Genomic DNA, 16,400 nt, shown 5'->3' with positions numbered 1-16,400 from the left:
GGAACTTGAGGGTATTATACTAAGTAAAATGAGTGAGACAGAGAAAGGCAAATACCGTATGATTTCATGTATATGTGCTATTTAAAAGAAATAAAACAAACAAAACAAAACTCATAAATACAGAGAACAAATTGATGGTTGTCAGAGGGGAGGGGGTTGGAAGATTGGTGAAAGGGGTGAAGGAGATCAAGAGGTACAGAATTCCAGTTATAAAATAAATGTCTGAGGATATAATATACAGCATAGTGGCTATAATCAATAACATTATGTTGCAAATTTAGATGTTGCTAAGAAAGCAAATCTTAAAAGTTCTCATCTCAAGAAAAAATAAATTTTATAATTTTGTAACATGACAGATGGGAAATGACAATGTAGCAATCATTTCACAATGCACAGGAATGTCAAATCATTATATTGTAATACATCTGAAAAATAATATAATGTTGTATGTCAATTATATTTAAATTTTAAAATATATAGACTTGATGCATTCCAGGAAGATAATTTTTGCCCCCAAAATATTTCTCCAGCTATCATGTTCCCAGTGTCTAAAATTTCAGAATTAGAGATACCATTCTATAGGTTAGAAAAGTTAAATTAAAATTTGAATTAATTAAACCTTGTTAGATGGAAAATGGTTAAGTATGTAACAATATCACACTTCAAACTTCTCTTAAAACAATGTCCAATAGAGAAATGTAAACAATTTCTCTAACCAAAGAAGACAAAGAAATCTTCACTGCAGAGTGAAAACTGCAAGCAAAATTTCACAGGCTGCCAATGAGACCATGTGAGGGTCTTGATTTCCAGGAGACTGCACTGCCAAAGGGAGGCGGTACTGAAAAGGATGCTGGGAGTCTCTATACCCATTCCCAGAGAAAATTTGCCCCACCACAACTCTACCAACCAGAATCAATTTTAAAATAAGTTATTCTTTAATTTCCATACTTACACACAATTCTTCTAGAATCACTTAACACATTTAGTGGTGACAAGTTAAAACAAAATTTAAGAATTTCTGTCCCATGCCCTGCTCAGATGGTGCTGAATTCTTCCCCAGAGGCTCTCCAGCACCTCCTAGTGGCCGCTTTGGAACATGGGAAGGGTGGGTAATTAACATACATTTCAGCACTTTTCTCCAGCAATGGGAAGCACTTGCCATGCATCATCTCATTTTTCTTCACAATACTCCCAGAAAGTAGATATAACTATTATCCCCACTTACATATGAAGAGGAAACTAAGGTTTGGGGTGAACAACTTACCCAGGAGGATATAGGTAGTGGGGAAAGAACAAAAATGAAGGTCTGTAAGACTCCTGAGCCCTCATACAGAATAACCTTCCTGGGGTATTGAGAGGAAAGCGTGATCTTCCTTCTGCCACTAACCTGCTCTTCTCTCTTTATTGTTCCTAACACCTGTGTTCATAGGGAAGTTACCAACACATGTTGCTTTTTTGTTTTTATTTCTTTTTACATTTGGATTTAAATGTCTTTACCCAGCTATATACACTCAATTATTTTAATTAATCTTCATGGAATAGCCTCTAAATGTCTCTTCATCTTGGTTTCCTTCCTCTGGATTCAATCTGAAATATCACTTTTCCTCTTAAAATGTGACTCCCCAAGGTCCAATATTCCAAACCAATTTATCTTCACAACATGTATATTTTTCAGAACCAAAGAGGTGGTTGGCACTGCTTTAGACAACGGAAAATAAATCAAACATATTTACTACCCTCAAAAAAATTATAATCAACTGCCCTGACAATTGCCCACTATAGCTTATGCTTCACTTAGTTTGGATGCTACACCTCTCGTAAGACAGTTTTACTGTTGCACTGGCCTTTTCAGTATTTGCAAAAGAGAAGCTATCATTTATACAATCATTTTCATGTGAATTATCTCATTTTATACTCACAATACTCCTCTACACTGGTTATTAATAATTCCAACTTAAACATGAGAAAGCCAAAGGTAAGTGGCTATTCTTCAATTTTTGTTAAGTGTTTATTAGAAGTTTCAATCCTCCATGATGTTTTCTATGCCCCTGTGCTTTGTAGACACAAATTTGGTCATCTGTATTCATCTCCATCAAAGTTATTGATATAAGTATTGATAATAGAAAGATAAGACTCTGAAGCAGGCACCTGGGATGTCACCAAATGGAATTCCCCATATGGTGACATCTCCACCCTGGCCTAAACATCTATTTTTTCTATGCCTCACAGCCTCTCTTCTGTTTTAATTGGCATGCTCTTTTAACAGCACATTCTATGTTCAATTTAACATTATACAGAACTAGCTTAGAAGCCATTTCCTTCTCTGAAAAGATAACTACCTTCCCCTTGTTTTACATTCAGAATTTCTCGTAGATAAATTTATCCAAAGAATCTGTCACGTCATAATTCAGTGTAACTTCAGGTTTTGTACACTGCTGAGCATTTAATAGAACCAAATTTAACATGTTAGATATTTGTAATTCTCCAGGCAATCAAATAAAAATACGATGGTCCTTAAACCTCTCCACCAGCAATTTAAGATGTATCTTGGTTAGTTTTCCATAATATTTTGAAAAAAGTAATATTTGCATAAAGAATAAAGTTTATACCATAATATCAGCAAAATCATAACATTTTCATGCATAAAACAAAACAAAGTTTATAGCATACTATCAGCAAAACCATTTACTTATTCCCATTATGATACAGAATATCCATTTTAGTATCATTAAGCCCTATTTGCAATGATGAAAAAATGCTTCCTGTTAACATTACTTATTCCTTCACTCATTCAACATGCATATCAACTGACTGCATACTAGGCACCAAGCATATACTAGGTACTAAAAAGACACAAATGAGCACTTCCTGCAGCCAAAGGGGTCATTGTTCAGGTGGGAATACTAAAGAAAATCCACATCAGATTGTAAATTTATAAAGGCTGATACACTAAGCGTCATGGAGACTGCAGAATCTCACTCAGCAGAGACTAAGGCAGGCTTCCTAGAGAGCATGATGCTTTTATTTGTCTTGACAGTAAGCAGAGATCAGGCGTGCGAATATGAAGGAACAATGTTCTAGGCAGAGCAAATGGCATGTGCGAAGGCATGGAAGCTTGTGAAACCTGACGCCCTCGGAGAATTGAAAGTCATGTGATATGGCTGGAAAGAAGGATGCAGGCAGCTGAGTGATAACTGATGAGACTAGAGAGAATAGCCAGGGTCTCATTATGAGAGACTTTTGCCACATGCCAGTGAGTGAACCCGTTACCTTGAAGTCAGTGAAGAAAGTGGGCAATATCTGAGTCAGGGAGTTTCGTTAGAAGGCTCTGCCAGTGATCAAGGCCAGCAATCAGGGAAGTACCAGCGTAATGGGGAGATGGCAGAGTGCAGTGACACCTGAGCTAGGATGCTGTTTCCCAGTGTTCACTGTATATACGTATCAGCTGGGGAGCACTTCTAAAATATAGGCATCTGAGCCCAAACCAGACCTACTCAGACTTTCTATTTTTCAAGGCTCCCCTGAATTCTTCAAATCCAGCTAGCCCACAGGCTAGCGGACAGCATCTGGGAACAACAGTTTTCCCCTTAACTGTAAGACAAGGAAGTAAAAAGAGTTTTTCAATTATACTTATTTCAAGCAATGGGGCAGACTAGTTTTAAGGTCCACATGAAAGAGTGAAAATGTGGAATAATGGAATATGTTTAAAGAAATAGAATGTCATTATTTCCAACTGCTTGGTTGTAACTAGCCACGAGAACAAACTATTGATTGGTAGAGGTCAAGATAATGATGTTTCATAATGAAAAAGACTAAGCTTTTAGAGTCACATTTGTGATAAGTTGATCTATTTTTGCTTTATAAGCTTGATCCCTCTAGTACGTTAAATATTATCCTTATAAACTTTCTTCAATTTAATTTAGTTTTTACAACCTTTTTATTTTTATAGAGCCAAAGATAAACTTCCGTCCAGCCTATGATCAAAAGATCATAAATTCTAAATCAGTGCTGTCTGAACTAACTTGGTTTTGCTATATAGCCTGACATTCAGAAAAGTTTACATGATGAAAATGCTCATCATAGGATCATTTCTCTTAAACAAGTAAATTATAGCAAATTCTATCTGCTAGGGAATTCGGACTATTTGTCTGTATTTGAGCTTAAATATGTTTAGGCAGTGCTTGTATTTTTAAGTAAATATGTGAGTTATATTTATGTGTTTTGAAAGCTGTGTCTCCTGTCCTTGTCTTGGTTGAGAGAAAAGCCTCTCATCTTATTCTGTCTCCACTTTCCATCCCTACACCCTAAAAGGACTTTCATGCAACATAATAGCAATTTCCACGAAGATCGCAACTATGTGTCCTGGTTGCATTTTATCCCGGGCTCCAAGCTCAGGGCCTGGACAGGAGAGACAGATGACACATATCTGTTTATTAATGAGAATCATCTTCCCTTTATAACCCAAGCAAGCTTGACTTTACCCAGATCTGTCTAATCATATAGACACCTATTTCAGCCAACATAGGAAGAAGTATATCTAGAGACAAAGCTTTTTTTCATAGCTATATACCAATCAGCCCAACAATAAAGATTATTACTTGACCTTCAGAAAATTAATTGTGATGTCATCATCAGTTGCTGACAAACTGCACAAGTAAGACTCCTAAAGGAGAGACGTGCCCTGGCTCTGAAGTTACTCTAGGGGCTCAGACATCAGAACCAGCTCTTCTCATCACTCGAAATCCCCTAAAAATTGACCTAGCAGAGGAGCCCACCACATTTGAAAGCCAACTTAAGGCACTTGAAAAAACTAACATGTTGGCTACAGTGTAATAGTCAATCTTAGTTTAGCTATTTCAAAACTATGACTGGTTTAGTAAGACTAACTCCAGTGGCCTGTAATAATGGTAATAGAGGCAAAGAATTATTTAGAGTCAGGCATTGTGGCCTCATAACATTTGCATAATGTTGGAACTATTAATGAACCCCGTTTTACAGCAGAACATGAGGATTCTCCCTTAAGTAACTTACCCATTAAAGGTGGAAGGATTTGGATATCAGCTCAGTCTGACTCCAGACTCTGCTCTGTATTACTTATAAAATTATCTGGTATTGTTGTTTGATTCATGGAATATTTCCAATTTCGGGAACTTGGTTGGATAAGAAACTCACATTCAGTCTTGCCAAGGACATTGTGTTCAATCATGCTGAAACATCCAGAAATAGTCTGTACATCAGTTTAACTCAATATAGTTGGCCCTCCATATCACATCTGAAGATTCAAACAAGTGTGGATTGAAAATATTTTGGGGGAAAAAAATCTAGAAAGTTCCAAAAAGCAAAACTTATATTTGCCATGTTGGCAAGTATTAACGTAGCATGTACATTGTATTAGGTGTTGTAAGTAATCTAGAGATGTGATTTAAAGTATATGAGAGGATATGGGGAGGTTCTTTGCAAATAGTACACCATTTTACATAATGAACTTGAGCATCCGTGGGTGCGTACATTCACAAGAGGGCCTGGGACCAAATGTCTATAAGTATCAAAGGAGGACTGTATTGTGCAATTTGAAGCTAGATTTATTTGAAATCTAAATAAAAATACCATGAGTTATTCATCCAGAGTTCAGATCATAGTATCCCTACGTATCAGACAGAAACCACTTCATATTCTAACTCTCTTTGCATTCTAATACAGTTAATAGTAACACCAACCAAACTAATTACCTAGAAAGCTGGCATGCCCTAACCTGACTAATTTTAACTAAGCCACTTAAAACTGTAACACTGTTATCATCTGAGCCTTGATTCTGGACTAGGAAAGTTAAACACCTTGCTCATGGAAAAGGGCCTATGGTAGGCATGAATGCATGCATACATGAATGAATCAATGAGGAAGAAAGAGAAAAAGTGAAATGTATGAGGGAGGAGGAGCTTTAAAAACAGACTTTTATTTAGCAAGGATTCTACACATTGCTTTTAAACAGCATCATCTGAGAGCAAATGTCATTTTAGCTTTGGTAACTCATGTTAGTGCAGATAATCCCTGAAATTAAGACACAGAGAAGCCCAACACATATAAAGAGCTTTGCTAATAAAAGAGGCAAGATCCCTCAGTCTGCTCTTTTTTTAATTCTTTGAAACCAAGAACAACTTCTTGTATAGGAAATATCAGAAAACTCAGACAGTGATAGTGAGTCTGCCTTTATCAGTTCTTTGGTGTCAGAGTGGCTGCCTGGGTGCCTTTCTTCTACTGTGGTGAACAGTGAGCTGTGTAGCTGATGCCTCTGCTGCAGCTTATAGCTTCCTCAGGAACATGGAACAGTGATGATACCACTGAGCACCTAGAACATCTCTAGTCTACAGACGAGAGGGCTGAAGCTCCAGGGGCACTGGCTGGTCCAGGCTCACCCAGTCTGAAGGAGATGGGTTCAAACCTCTGTCTAACTCCAAAGACCAGTCTCTTTCTGCTAATACAAGCTGCCTCTTTGGGTGTTGCAAAAATCTAAGGAGGCTTGATCTAAGGACTTGCCAGGAAAGTAATGATTTTCTATGAATAATGATGAGAAAGCAACATGCACAACTGATTTATTGCGGTGGTGGGATTAGAGTTAAATATTTACTTTCCTTTATTTATCATTCTGTGGAAGAGATTATAATCTGGTTTATGTAAGATTAAGTAATTCATTGCAATTAATTTATGAGTTCCTACAACCTTTCCATTTCTTTACACCCCACCCTAGTGCTAAGTCTTAACAGCACCTAGAGATTATGCCTTAGCCCCTGCAAATGCAGAAGCATCTATTGAGGAGCTCTTGGGTGGCATTATTTACATTTCTTATAAAAGCCTCTTTGATACCATGCTGCTTTCACAGACATTGACTCCCTGTACTTGGCTCCTATATGATTTAACATAAAGAACATTATCATTAGGCAGAGCACTTCTTGTAGAAGAAATTGTAAACTCAACCACAGCAGGTGCTGCCTCCTGTTCTACCAAAGCCTACTTGCTAACATTTAGCATCAAGTTTAGGATTTGATTGGCATTAATGTTACTCACCGTTATCACTTGAGAAAGGTTCATTTGCATGGAGCACAAAATGAAGGCAAGGGATTCAAATTAAGATGTGAAAATCACCTGCCACCAACAGTAGTCATTTTAACTGAAATTCTCCATTGTGTTTTCGGACCAGTGTCCCAGGGTTTGGTTCCTAAAGAGGTGGGAGATGGGTAGAGCCTCCCCAGGGGGAATTTCAGAAAAGGGCTGGTTGTCACCACAATGATTGACATTAAATAGGTATAGACGTGGGATGCTAAATATCCTGCAGTGTGTCAGAGAAGGACGGTCCCCACTCCCAGTCCCACCAATGGGGACAGCCCCTCTGGCCCTAGCCCACAGGGTGATAGAGCACATTTGCTGCATCTCGTCATCCAGATGTTTCAGTCACACTGCAGCAATGAAAGAGGATCACATCACACAGAGGCGAGATTTGGACAAAGAGTAGGAAACCAAGGGATTTTTTTTAAAGACATGATTATTACTGTTTGATTTGATTCTTTAGGAAAATGTTGAAGACGGCCGAGCAAGTATCTATCAATCCGTCATCACCAACACCAGCAAAGAAATGTCCTGTTTCAGTGACTTTCCAATGCCTGAAGACTTTCCAAACTTCCTGCACAATTCTAAGCTCCTGGAATATTTCAGGATTTTTGCCAAAAACTTTGATCTTCTAAAATATATTCAGTTCCAGGTATTGTATTTTGTGGGGGGAGAATGGTTTTCTCCACATTAGTTTAGCTCCCATTTAAATAGAGAAGTTACTCTGCTAATGAACGTAATTGTGAATAAAACAAAGTATTCTAATCTGATTATTTCCTGAAAAAACAATAGCATGGTAGAAAGCCCAAAAAGTAGTGTCATTACCCCTGATATTACAGATTATGTACATTAACAGAAGAAAAATATCTGTTAAAATTAATGGTTTCAATGATGATACTGATGGTGAAACTGCATCTAAACTAATATTTATAACCATTAAAGACTCATTTCCTTTAAAAGGACATATTAAAAAAAATCATACTGTTATTTCATATTCTTACCTTCTCCATAGAAATGGAACTTCTTAGAAAAATGGACTAAATAAACTCACAGCTCTCCTTTCATCCCAGAAGCCTGTAGAAACTATCTTTGCTAATTTTTGATGCATTCTCCAGCAACATAAGAATAGTCAGATCATTTTGAAATACAATTGTAACTACCTTTCCTGTGATTCCTCAAAAACTAATAATCAACAAGAAAAAAAGACAATATTCTCATTAAACATCCTGAATTTTTATCAATAACCTACACTCTGAAAATTAGTAACTATGCTTAGGAAATAAAATTTAGATTCTATCTCTGAATAAATAACAGTGGAGCTTTTTAAACATATCTCATTTTCTCAGTAATTTTAGTTTTATTCCAGATTTGTATTACACTCATTTATAATAGTTGATTTGGTGGAAATCTACATATATAAATACCATTAAAATGTTCCATTCTATCTAATGCAGTTTTCCCCCAGTTTCTATTTCTCTTATTTATTGTTTTACTGCTGTTGTTTTCTGGAGGTTGGAGAGGGGTTCTGAAAACTCACTTTCCATCTATTGGTCTCAAAGTTGGTATAAGTCATAAGATGTTAGGGGCTCAACTCAAACTGTAAAAGGAGGTGCTCGCTCTAAGTTCTGTATCAACATGGCAAGCTCCCAGGAGCAAAGAACCACCAGGTTACCTAAGGGGAGCAAACCGGCTCAGGTCAGTTGCATTTCTAATAAACTCCCCAGTGATACTGAAGGCTGGTCCTGGCACCATATTTCGAACAGCAAGAATCCACAGTACTTTAGTGAATATACTACCCTGAAATACTAATCTGAAATCTTTACTCTCAGCTGAATATGCCTAGACATTTTATAGCCTTTTCACAAGATTTATGCTAGCATTCCATATACATTTTTAATAGGAACAGCTTCAAAATTTGCCAACCCAGCATTGTGAAAAATATCTGAAAATGTGAAAAGCATGTATAAGGAACTCGAATACTTGCTAACAAGAGGAGAATCATGCAACTCCTCTAGAAGTGAGAAAAGCATTGCTTCCTTTGACATTGTTTCTTATATACATAGCAGACACAGACATTTACGCACACTTTAAAAAATTCATAAACCTCCAGACAGCAAACAACATTAAAAAAAAATCAATGAACCAATGAATTATTTCATCCAAATCAGATCATGAAGTGTATTGCTAATATGATGTACTCTGTTTTAAAAATAATAAATATGAACAACTTACCATTTATGGAGTGCTGTCACTGTGCAAAGGGCTTCACATGGAATATCTTTTCAAACACAGAGTCTGCACATAGGTGAACACAAAAAAGGGTTCTTGATAAATATTGATTGTGCAATCACTTGAATGATGAACATGTATTTTATACCTTGCCCAGGGCTCATCTTCCTTTTCTGGGCCTCTCTCAAGTCCTTATTCAGTCCTTCACACACTCGTTCCCACTGCTGAGTTAGGCCTCTAGCACAAAGCAGTACTGGTAGCACCTTCCAAAGAAGAAGGAGCAGGGTGCACTTACAGTCTTTGCCTTAAGAGGCTTGAAATGGATTCAAAGGGAACCTAAATGGAATCAGAGGTACATTGCACTCTACCCATCCCCACTCCCAGGGCACCCTGGACAAGGCCCCTGTTGTGCCAGAGTAATTCTCAGTGATGCCTTCTCTGTGTTCAAGACAACCGTCCTCAGTGTGAGAAAACACCCTGGATTTCTCATCCTCTGGCCAATGGGTGGTTGTTACCGAGAGAAACGGCAAGGAGCAAAGTGCTGTCTTTGATGCAGTCATGGTTTGCAGTGGCCATCACATCGTCCCTAACATCCCACTGGACTCATTTCCAGGTGAGGCCTGCGGGGATCCCCAGCTTTTTGGAGTAGACATCCAGGTTGGACTGACAGGCAGAACCAGCTGCTGCAACTGGGTGTAAGATTAAGATCCGGATAGAGCTAGACAGACACTTTGAAGGCTCCAAAGAGCATCTTTGTTTCTGTTGATCTCCAGGTCTTCATTATCAGGAAATTCAGCCAACCTCCCCCAAAGTCATTAAATCTTAGAAGTTCAGAGAATTCTCACCCTAATTAGTTCTCTGTTGAAGAGGCCTTTTCAGCCCTGTGCCTCCCTTGGCCGGTTTCCATCCTGCCAAACCCTCATGACTTTGTTACAACCCTGGAGACTTTTCCACAGAACCATGCCCACAGCCAGGGTTACTGGGGAGAGTTTCTGGAAGCACATGCTCCTACCGGACAGTGATGGATGTGGGGAAAGCAGGGGAAGATGGAAGCTCCCAGGCCCTTCCCTCAGAGAGCATACTTCCTTTCCAAGGCCGTCAGGAAAACCTTTAATACAGTGGTTCAGTCCCAGCCTCACATTATTCAAACCACCTGAGGAGCTTTCAAAGCTCTAATGATCTTCAAAGACTCATTTGGTATAGGGTGTGCCCAGGTCCATTAAGCGTTGCTCGAGTGATTTCAATATGCAGCCTGAATTGCAGCTTGCTGGTCTAAAGCAATGAAACTCTCAAACAGAATCACCTGGAGGGCTTTTAAAACCACAACTTGCTAGGCCCCTCTCCTATCATTCCCAGCTCTGTCGGTCTGGTGTGAAGCTCAGAATCTGCAGTTCTAACAGGTTCCCAGGTGATGATAACACCGGCTGGCCAAGGAACCACACTTCGAGAACTAATGATCCAAAGGCTCTTTCAAGCAACCCATCATCAAAGACAAAGACTTTGATAAAGTCCTGTGTTCCTGGGAAAAGACACAGAGATGCTTATCTTCAAAAAACAAAAAAGGCTTGTCCATTAAGTTGCTGACTTACTGCAACGTGGAAACCATCCCTCACCTTCCAATGTGCCTTGTTTTTAGCTTATTTTAGTTTTTGTTTGCTCTTGCAAAATAAGAATGATAAATATTCTTCTAATTATTACACTTCTAGTTACTACACATGAAGTGCTATCATCCTAATCATACTTTGAATTTGCTCATTGGTCTTGATGTTTTAACTCCTCTAACAGGGAAAGAGGCAAAACGAACGACTGACTCCAGAAAGGAAAAGCTGGCATACAGCTTTACTGAAATTAACTTGACATAGTTCATGGATGTCTCTCTTCTTTCCCTGAAGGTATCCAGAAGTTCAAAGGCCAGTATTTCCATAGCCGCCAATATAAGCACCCAGAGGGATTTGAAAGGAAACGCATTTTGGTGATTGGAATGGGAAACTCAGCCTCAGATATCGCCGTCGAGCTGAGTAAGAAGGCTGCTCAGGTATGATGCTCTCTGCTTACCTCGTACTGTAAGGGGGAGAAAAGAGGGGAGGGGCATATTGGAAAATCTCAGCGATATAACCACAGCTCATTAATTTGTTGGTTAGTTGATTGGTTGATTAGTTGGTTGTTCAGTGTGGTATTGCAGAAAATCTGGAAATCAAGAAGCCAGAATTTGTCTCCCAGCTCTGCCACTGATCAGCCATGCAACCCAGAGTGAGTCATTTTACTTCTCTGGGCTATGGTTCCTTCACTTGAGTTTGGACCAGATGACCTTCTGCACAAGAGGCCTTGTTCCTACCCAGGCGGTTCAACAAGTTGAACTGTTCATATTTTAGGGAGTGCCTTTTACAAACTTAGTGCATATTTGAATCCTATTTGAAATATAAACAGTCCTTAGTTACCAAGAATCATGAAAAAACAGACTAAATGAACAGTTAAGACTCCCAACCAAGATCACAAGGTGCTCCCTGAAGCCTTCCAACTACTGTTATCTTTATGCCTGCTCAGGAATGACACAGCTTAGCTGCCAAAGAGTCAAACATCACAACTTGCAGATAATGCTGACAGAGATGGTTGGGAATGGCAGGGGAAAAAAATCCGATTGATAAAATTATCACCTGGGATAACATGGAAGACAGGCCAACTACCTATTTAGCTCTAGGGGATGTGACTGCGTCTTGTTGTTTATAAGGTATTACAAGAAACACTACTGTCTTGACTATTTCCATTCCAGCTGGGAAATGTTTAATTGTGTACCAGAAAGAATTAGAAGAAAATTATTTTTTGTGAACACCAAAAAAAAAGAAAAATCCCTTTGAGAAAGACAGACCTAGGCAAAGATGGGAAAATAGCCAAGGTTCTTCTCCCCAGTGCATTCCCTCTCAAGAGGGCCAGGGCCCAGCATGCCCTTCTGGCTTCCTCTGGCTACACAGGACTTCCCATGGCCATGTCTGCAACCAGCAAAACTGTCCTGTCCTGAGTCTCACACTGTCAGGGCTCAGGATGCCCAGCAGCAAATGTGATCAACGGCACCATGAAGGGGTTTCACTGGGACCTGTCAGAGTTATCACCCTGGCGACAGAGTAGGTCACTAACACCAGAAAGAGATTTACTAGACCCAAGAGGTCCTCACCTTTTCTGTGAAAATAAACCACTTTTCACTTTTCAAAGCTGTAAGACCTCAGCGCGAAGAACAAGTGAGGAGGCAGTAACTGTAAAGTCTTAAAGAGCCAACTCAGATAGGGGAGCCACCAGCTCCAGCCTCCTTCCTGCTGGGAAAACCTGCCAAGCTTGAGGAAGGGAGTATAGCTCTCAACCGAGTGATGCTCTGTACCAGACCACTACATGTTGTCAAGTCAATGATTTGGACTTAGAGCAGAATTCCAAAGATTGTAAGAGTCTATTTCCTTAAATGGGTCTTACCATGTAAAAAGCCTGTCTATTGTGCCAAATTCAATATTAAGAAACCACCCTGGCTATATTTGTGTGCATTCCAGCTCATGAATCTTTCAAATAGAGTATCTCTTTGGTATATATTAGATTAATAACACAACAGATAATTATGATAGAATCTCTTACACAGAGCAAGGTACACTCAATCCTTCTATGAGAAGACTTACCAGGGACTTCATAGGAGCTATGTATGTAAAGGAGAGAATCAGGCACTGCAAAGCTTAAAAATCACAGCCTAAACTCACCATACTCCTGAGTGTACCCTGCTTCTGTTAAAGGAAGTTCACGATCATAAGTGTACAGCAGCAATCTCCACCACCGTCCAAGAGCACCACTCAAAATTCTATGGGATGGTGCTGAGTCATCCACACACTTCCCCACCAAAAACCAAATCTCTGGCCCTTGGCCTGCAGTATGCATCTCAGAGAAATAACCCCTGACCCCAAATCCTCAGGCATAGCATACTATTGCAGGTGGTGGAGCTAGCCGGGTTAGACTCCCCTGCTGAGAAACGGTAACAGCAGAAAGAGAGTGAATAAAATAGGCGGAGCTCCCGTTGCAAAACATGGATTGATCCCAAGGAAGAAGGGCAGACAATAAGTAATGGGAAGGGACATTCATGGAAATATTCAAGTATATTATCTAATACCTAATCAAAGTGTTGCCAAGTCAACCAAAATGCAACAGTGGGAAAAAAATCGGGACATAAGTATATTACCACACACAGACCAACAATTCAACACTATTTTATGTAAGTACTACTTCACAAGCTAATATCACTCATATGTGGAATCCGAAAAAAAGAAAAAGAGGACACTAATGAACTCATCTACAAAACAGAAACAGACTCCCAGACATGGTAAATAATCTTATGGTTACTAAGGGAAAGGGGTTGGGAGTTTGAGATTTGCAAATGCTAGCCACTATATATAAAAACAGATTTAAAAAAATTATTCTGTATACCACAGAGAACTATATATAATATCTTATAATAACATCTTATAATATATCTTATAATATCTTATAATAATGAAAAAGAATATGAAAACAAATATATGTATGTATATGCATGACTGGGACACCATGCTGTACACCAGAAATTGACACGTTGTAACTGACTGTGCTTCAATAAAAATAAAAAAAATTTTAACTTTTTTTTATTGAGTTATAGTCAGTTTACAATGTTGTGTCAATTTCCAGTGTAGAACACAATTTTTCAGTTATACATGAACATAAATGTAGTCATTTTCACATTCTTTTTCACTGTGAGCTACCACAAGATCTTGTATATATTTCCCTTTGTTATACAGTATAATCTTGTTTATCTATTCTATAATTTTGAAATCCCAGGCTATCTCTTCCCACCCCCCACCCCCTTGGCAACCACGTATTCTATGTCTGTATTCTATGTCTACGAGTCTATTTCTGTTTTGTATTTATGTTCTTTTTTTTTTTTTTTTTTTTAGATTCCACATATGAGCGATCTCATATGGTATTTTTCTTTCTCTTTCTGGCATACTTCACTTACAATGGCATTCTCCAGGGACATCCATGTTGCTGCAAATGGCGTTATGTTGTCGGTTTTTATGGCTAAATAGTATTCCATTGTATAAATATACCACTGCTTCTTTATCCAGTCATCTGTAAATGGACATTTAGGCTGTTTCCATGTCTTGGCTATTGTAAATAGTGCTGCTGTGAACATTGGGGTGCAGGTGTCATTTTGAAGTAGGGTTCCTTCTGGATATATGCCCAGCAGCAGGCTTCCTGGGTCATATGGTAAGTCTATTCCTAGTCTTTTGAGAAATCTCCATACTGTTTTCCACAGAGGCTGCACCAAACTGCATTCCCACCAGCAGTGTAGGAGGGTTCCTTTTTCTCCACACCCTCTCCAGCTTTTGTCATTTGTGGACTTTTGAATGATGGCCATTCTGACTGGTGTGAGGTGACACCTCATTGTAGTTTTGATTTGCATTTCTCTGATAATTAGTGATATTGAGCATTTTTTCATATGCCTATGGATCATTTGATATTTCTTCCTTGGAAAATTGCTTGTTTAGGTCTTCTGCCCATTTTTGGATTGGGTTGTTTATTTTTTTCTTATTAAGTCATATGAGCTGCTTATATATTCTGGAGATCAAGCCTTTGTCAGTTTCATCTTTTGCAAAAATTTTCTTCCATTCCTTAGGTTGTCAGTTTTGTTTTGTTTATGGTTTCCTTTGCTGTGCAGAAGCTTGTAAGTTTCATTAGGTCCCATTTATTTATTCTTGCTTTTATTTCTATTGCTTGGGTAGACTGTCCTAGGAGAACATTTTTGAGATGTATGTGAGATAATGTTTTGCCTATGTTTTCTTCTAGGAGGTTTATTGTATCTTGTCTTATGTTTAAGTCTTTGATCCATTTTGAGTTTATTTTTGCGTATGGTGTGAGGGAAACAAATTTTTTTAAGTCTTTCACCTCCTTGGTCGGATTTATTCCTAAGTATTTTTTATGTGATTTTAAAAGATTTTTTTTTACTTTCCTTTTCTGATATTCCATTGTTTGTGTAAAGAAATGCAACAGATTTCTGTATATTAATCTTATATCCTGCTACCTTGCTGAATTTATTTATCAACTATAGTAATTTTTGTGTGAAGTCTTTAGGGTTCTCTCTAGCTACTATCACATCATCTGCATTTAGTGACAGTTTTACCTCATCTCTTCCAATTTGGATTCCTTTTATTTCTTTTTCTTGTCTGATCGCTATGGCTAGGACTTCCAATACTACATTGAATAGAAGTGGTGAGAGTGGGCATCCTTGTCTTGTTCAGATTTTAGCAGGAAGGCTAGAAAGTACTTCACTTTGAGGTCAATCATCTTTAAAACACATTACAGCAAATTCTGGAGCCATACATGTGATGTATATGTAGTGGGTTTCTCCCCAAAGGGATGATGCCCTAATGTAAACTGCACTCCTTTTTGCTCACCAGGTGTTTATCAGCACCAGACATGGTTCCTGGATCTTGGGCCGTATCTCTGAAGATGGTTATCCTTGGGACATGGTGTACCACACCCGGTTTAGCTCCATGCTCAGAAACGTCCTGCCACGAAAAGTTGTAAAATGGATGACAGAACAACAGATGAATCGTTGGTTCAACCATGAAAATTATGGCCTTATTCCTCAAAACAAGTAGAGTTATTTTGCCTTTTTATGGTATACTAATTGGTAATCAAGGTTTTCAGAAATGCCTCTCTTTGCAAAGAGCCAAATTGCTAACATGGTTGTTCAAACTACAAACTAACAGTATGGTATCATATATCCCCTGGATATTGAACTCCAAATTTGTTCTGTATATCTTTTAAAAAGTAAATATTTAAGTAGATGAAGTATAAGTATTATGAGCTGCTCCAGAAAGTAGAACTAGGATCATGGGTAGAACTTCCTAATACCTAGATCTGTCCCACATTGGAAAAGACTGCTTTAAAAGATCGTTACCTTCCTTTCAGAGGGTGGAGTGGGAAACCTGACCTAAATTCTGTATCTGTTATGCTGCTAACTCTGTACACCATAAGGGTTCTTCCTATGGGTAGCTTTTGAGAAC

General features: G+C 38.5%; 1 protein-coding gene and 1 long non-coding RNA gene across 4 annotated transcripts in view; one reads left to right on the top strand and one right to left on the bottom strand.

The window, feature by feature from the left end:
- The window catches only part of LOC106729126, a 180,613-nt gene that overhangs the window by 96,635 nt on the left and 67,578 nt on the right, over nt 1–16,400 (bottom strand). For all 3 annotated transcript variants that reach the window (XR_004313881.1, XR_004313880.1, XR_004313882.1), the window contains exon 2: nt 9,334–9,396. This is a non-coding gene — a long non-coding RNA (uncharacterized LOC106729126). The remainder of the gene's footprint in view (nt 1–9,333; nt 9,397–16,400) is intronic.
- Nucleotides 1–16,400, top strand: part of FMO2 (flavin containing dimethylaniline monoxygenase 2) — a 30,530-nt gene that overhangs the window by 6,300 nt on the left and 7,830 nt on the right. The window contains 5 exon segments of the mRNA XM_006192065.3: nt 7,565–7,753; nt 9,780–9,803; nt 9,805–9,943; nt 11,223–11,365; nt 15,789–15,988. Of these exon segments, the coding sequence (XP_006192127.2) occupies nt 7,565–7,753; nt 9,780–9,803; nt 9,805–9,943; nt 11,223–11,365; nt 15,789–15,988 (695 nt within the window).

This window comes from Camelus ferus, chromosome 21, assembly GCF_009834535.1.
Source record: "Camelus ferus isolate YT-003-E chromosome 21, BCGSAC_Cfer_1.0, whole genome shotgun sequence".
NCBI lineage: Eukaryota > Metazoa > Chordata > Mammalia > Artiodactyla > Camelidae > Camelus > Camelus ferus.
This window is presented reverse-complemented; position numbering and strand designations above follow the sequence as displayed.